Genomic DNA, 4151 nt, shown 5'->3' with positions numbered 1-4151 from the left:
GACACACTGATCAGAACATATTGATCAGGACACATTGATCAGGACACGAACATCTCCAGGTCAGCAGAGTCCCCACGCCCATCACCTGTAGGACTGTTCAGTTCTCAGACTGAGACCCGGAGGGCCCAGGCTGTGCCATGGCCCCTGCCCACCGTGGGGGTGGGATCTCACAGCCCTTGGTGCCACCAAGGCAGTGTCACCTGGTGCTGGACATGTTGGGCCACCAGCTCTGCTTGGGGCCATCCCAGTGTTGGCCAAGCGAGTGCTGGGGGCTGGCAGAGCACCAGAGTCTCATCAATGGCTTAACTGGACTGGCCCAAAGGGGGTGATCTGCACTGCCAGATGTGTCTTCTGGGCTGTGGGTGGTGCCCAGCCAACCATCAACCCCTAAACTGGTGAAAACCAGGACCACTTCCATTATTGTACCTTTGGCAACCCCTGCCATCAACACCAGAGCCCCGGGGCATCCACAACATCCTTTCTAATTTGGGAGTTCATTATTCGAGGCCCAGGGGAGGGGCTGCTGCTCTTTGTGCCGGGTAAATTGGGTGTGATTACGAGGCCCAGGGTAATTACCTGGGCTCCTTCCCTGGCTGAACCCGTGCCCTGGGGCGTGGGAACCATCCCAAGGCTACAGGCCATAATTTGGGGTGTTGAGCAGCACTTACCCCACACAAGGGTGACACCAGGAGGCTCTGAGGGCACATTCTGCTGCCCACCCAAATTCAGCCTCTGATGGTGGCGAAGCCACCCAACAACCTGATCCATCACCCAACAACCACAACAGCCATAAATGGAATCATGGAATCATGGAATTCCAGAGTCGTTTGGCTTGGAAAAAACCACGAGATGACCTCATTCCCCCCCTCCACGGGCACCACCAGAAGGTGACCCGGTGGCTGTCCCAGCCCTGGGCGAGGGGAAGGAGCATCTCCGTCACCACCAGGTGCCACCTCATCATTGTACAACAACAATCACGAGGGAAAGGGCACTACAGGAGTGTTCCCCCCAAATCCTTCTCCATCAGGTTGTCCTGGTTTCACCCCAGGCAGCCCCCAAGCCCCTCCAGCCTCTCACTCACTCCCCATCAGCGGGATCAGGGAGGGAGTCGGGGAGGGAAAAGCTGGAAAACCCATGGGCTGAGCTAAAGACAGTTTAGTAGGGAAAGGAAAAGCTCTGCACACAAGCAAAGCAAACCCAGGAATTCATTCCCTTCTTCCCATGGGCAGCAGGTGTTCAGCAGCTCTGGCAGAGCCGGGCCCCATCCCACGGAATGGTCACACCTCCTCCCGTTAAAACGCCACCCAGACGCTGACACACCATCCCCTGCCCTGCTCCGCTGCCATTCCTGAGGTCTGTGCACACAGGGAAGGAGTTCCGTGGTAATTCCCTGTCGCTCTCCAGCTCAGACAGACAAGTCTCACCCTGCATGGCCTTGGGGCTGGCAGGGCCTCGTGGGAAGGGACCCTCGGCCGGGGCTCTATCCGTCGGGACCGCGGGGTTTGGAACCTGCGGATTCGCCCCCAATAAACCCCTGAGCCGGGGTTCCACCGTGATTTCCATCCCAGAACAGTTGGCACTGCCGGGCAGGGGGGCCCATCCCTGCTCCTCCAGGAGCCTCTCAGCACAGCCCCTGTTTGGGTGTCGCTCTCTCCACCGAGGGATGTTTGGCTTTAACCAGGACCCTCCAGGCTCCTACTGGAGCGGGGCTTTGCACCAAATCTGGCCCAAATCTGGCTCTGGGTCAGCCGTGTTTGGAGTGCGAGTGTGAGACTGGAAGCAGCTCCGTCCTGGGAACGGGGACCCGGCTCACGGGGGTCCCTGCTGGGACATTTGGGTCTGCATTGGACCTTTTCCCATCAGCCAGAGACGCCAACGGTAGCAGAGCAGGCACAGGGGGTTCAATCCCCGTGTGCCGGGGGTCGATTCCTGTGTACCGAGGGTCTATCCCTGTGTGCCAGGGGTCTATTCCCGTGTGCCAGGGGTCAATCCCCGTGTGCCAGGGGTCAATCCCCGTGTGCCAGGGGTCTATTCCCGTGTGCCAGGGGTCTATCCCTGTGTGCCAGGGGTCTATTCCCCTGTGCCAGAGGTCAATCCCTGTGTGCCAGGGGTCAATCCCTGCGTGTTGGAGAGGTCAATCCCCGTGTGCCAGGGGTCTATCCCCCTACTTCATTGGGGCGAGGGGCTCTGGGATCCCGTTCATCGGGGCTGGGGGGGTCTCCGAGCCCGGTTTTGGGGGATTAGGGGGGTCTCTGGGCCAGGTTTTGGGGGATTCGGGGGGTCTCTGGGCCCGGTTTTGGGGGAGTACGGGCGGCCGCGGCTCCTTCCCGCCGCACCGGGTGCGCCCGGACTCATTTGACCGACGCACCACCGGAAACCCGTTCCGGCCCGGGCCGGGGGTTGGGGGGGTAGTGGGACAAACCGAGCCGGGCCGGGAAGGGACGGGACGGGATGGAATAGGATGAGATGGGATGGGATGCGACGGGACGGGAGAGGCAGAGCGGAGCTGGGCGGAGCGGGCGGCGGCGTCGTGGGAGGCGGGCGGAACGGAATGCGGCGGAACGGAAGGCTCGCGGGCGCGGGGGCGGGGGGGCCGCGCGGCGGCGGAGCGGCCATGGCGGCGGGCGGGCGGCGCTGAGGGACCGGCCATGGAGCGCGGGCAGGGCCAGCCCAGCCTGCAGCTCGTCCGCCAGGCCGTGCAGGCGCTCTACCACGACCCCGACCCCAGCGGCAAGGAGCGCGCCAGCTGCTGGCTCGGGGAGCTGCAGCGCTCGGTGAGAGCCGCCGCGGGGGCCGCGCCGAGGCCTCGGGCCCCATCCGGGGCGGGGCGGGAGCGGCGGCCCCGGGGAGCCCCGGGGAGCTCCGGCCCCGGCGCTGCCGCTCCCGCCGTGCTGTGCCCGCCCCGGCCCCGGGAGCGCGGGGGGAGGGACCGGGGACAAGGGCCTGGAGGGACGGGACACAGGGAATGGCTTCCCACTGCCAGAGGGCAGGGTCAGATGGGATATTGGGAAGGAATTCCTGGCTGGGAGGGTGGGCAGGCCGTGGCCCAGGTTGTCCAGAGAAGCTGTGGCTGCCCCTGGATCCCTGGAAGTGTCCAAGGGCAGGTTGGAGCAACCTGGGCTGGTGGAAGGTGTCCCTGCCCATGGCAGGGGTGGCACTGGATGGGCTTTAAGGTCCTTTCCCACCCAACCCATTCCATGGCTCCGTGATTAACACCGGGAACGACGGGCTGGCACGGTTGGCACAGCCCTGCGGGCGGCTGGGGAGGAGGGAGCGGCTCCGGGAGGTGTCGGGGAAGATGTGGGCTCCCCCCGGCTCCTCCCGCCGGCCGAGGGGAGGGAACCGAGGGGAGGGAGGGATCGGGGCCGAGGCCTCGTGCCCAGAGCCCTCAGGGACGGACACGCGGCTGCCTCCCCTGGTTCGGGGGTCAGATTGTCTTTCGTGGCCTCTCCTTGTCCCGCTGGAGCTGCTTTGTTCCCCCCTCCCCAGAGCCGGGGTCCCTCCCTGTCCCCCGGGCTCCTCATCCTCCTCCCTGTGCCTCCCAAACCCTTCCCGGGGGCCGGGGCTGGGAAGGGGCCGTGTCCTGCCCCCTCCCTGTTCCGGGTGTCCCAATTCCTGCCCGGCTCCCTCCGGAGTGGGCTCAGCTCCGGCCCCTTCCCACCCCCCAGCCAATCCTGAGACCGTTTGCTCCCACAAACTCATGTTTTTTCCCCCCCTTTTTTCCCTAAATGCCCTTCAGTGCCACAGCCACATCCCAGTTCCCACTGGAGTTCCCAAGGGAACGCCCACAGCTGGGTTTGGGGGGCTCAGGCAGCTGCTCCCCTCGTTTTTTCCTGGGAAGGGGCTTTGGCCTTTGGGAAGTGCCCGGGGAGGGTTTGGGGCTGTGCCCAGACAGGGATCCTGGGGCAGCTGGAGAGGGAGATTTGTATTTCAGGGATGGTCCCTGTCCCAGGGCCCCCCAGGGCTCACACAGCGGGGCTGGGGGTTGGCTGGGGAAGACCCCCCAGGGCCAGGATCTCTGCCAAGAAAAGCCCTGGGCTTGGTTTTCCTCTGCTCTGGTTTCTCTGGGCTCTCCCCTGTGTCATCCAGGTTGGGTTTTTTAATAATAATAATAATAATAATAATAATAATAATAATAATAATAATAATAA

The 4151-nt window shown here is 63.6% G+C and overlaps 1 protein-coding gene across 1 annotated transcript in view; it reads left to right on the top strand.

The window, feature by feature from the left end:
• The first annotated feature begins 2617 nt into the window (after window positions 1–2617).
• The window catches only part of TNPO3 (transportin 3), a 23241-nt gene continuing 21707 nt past the window's right edge, over window positions 2618–4151 (top strand). The window contains exon 1 of the mRNA XM_027669730.1: window positions 2618–2774. Coding sequence (XP_027525531.1) covers window positions 2649–2774 — 126 coding nt within the window. The 5' untranslated portion in view covers window positions 2618–2648. The remainder of the gene's footprint in view (window positions 2775–4151) is intronic.

The sequence above is a fragment of the Corapipo altera genome, unplaced genomic scaffold (genome assembly GCF_003945725.1).
Source record: "Corapipo altera isolate COAL_440 unplaced genomic scaffold, ASM394572v1 246, whole genome shotgun sequence".
Classification (NCBI taxonomy): domain Eukaryota; kingdom Metazoa; phylum Chordata; class Aves; order Passeriformes; family Pipridae; genus Corapipo; species Corapipo altera.
This window is presented reverse-complemented; position numbering and strand designations above follow the sequence as displayed.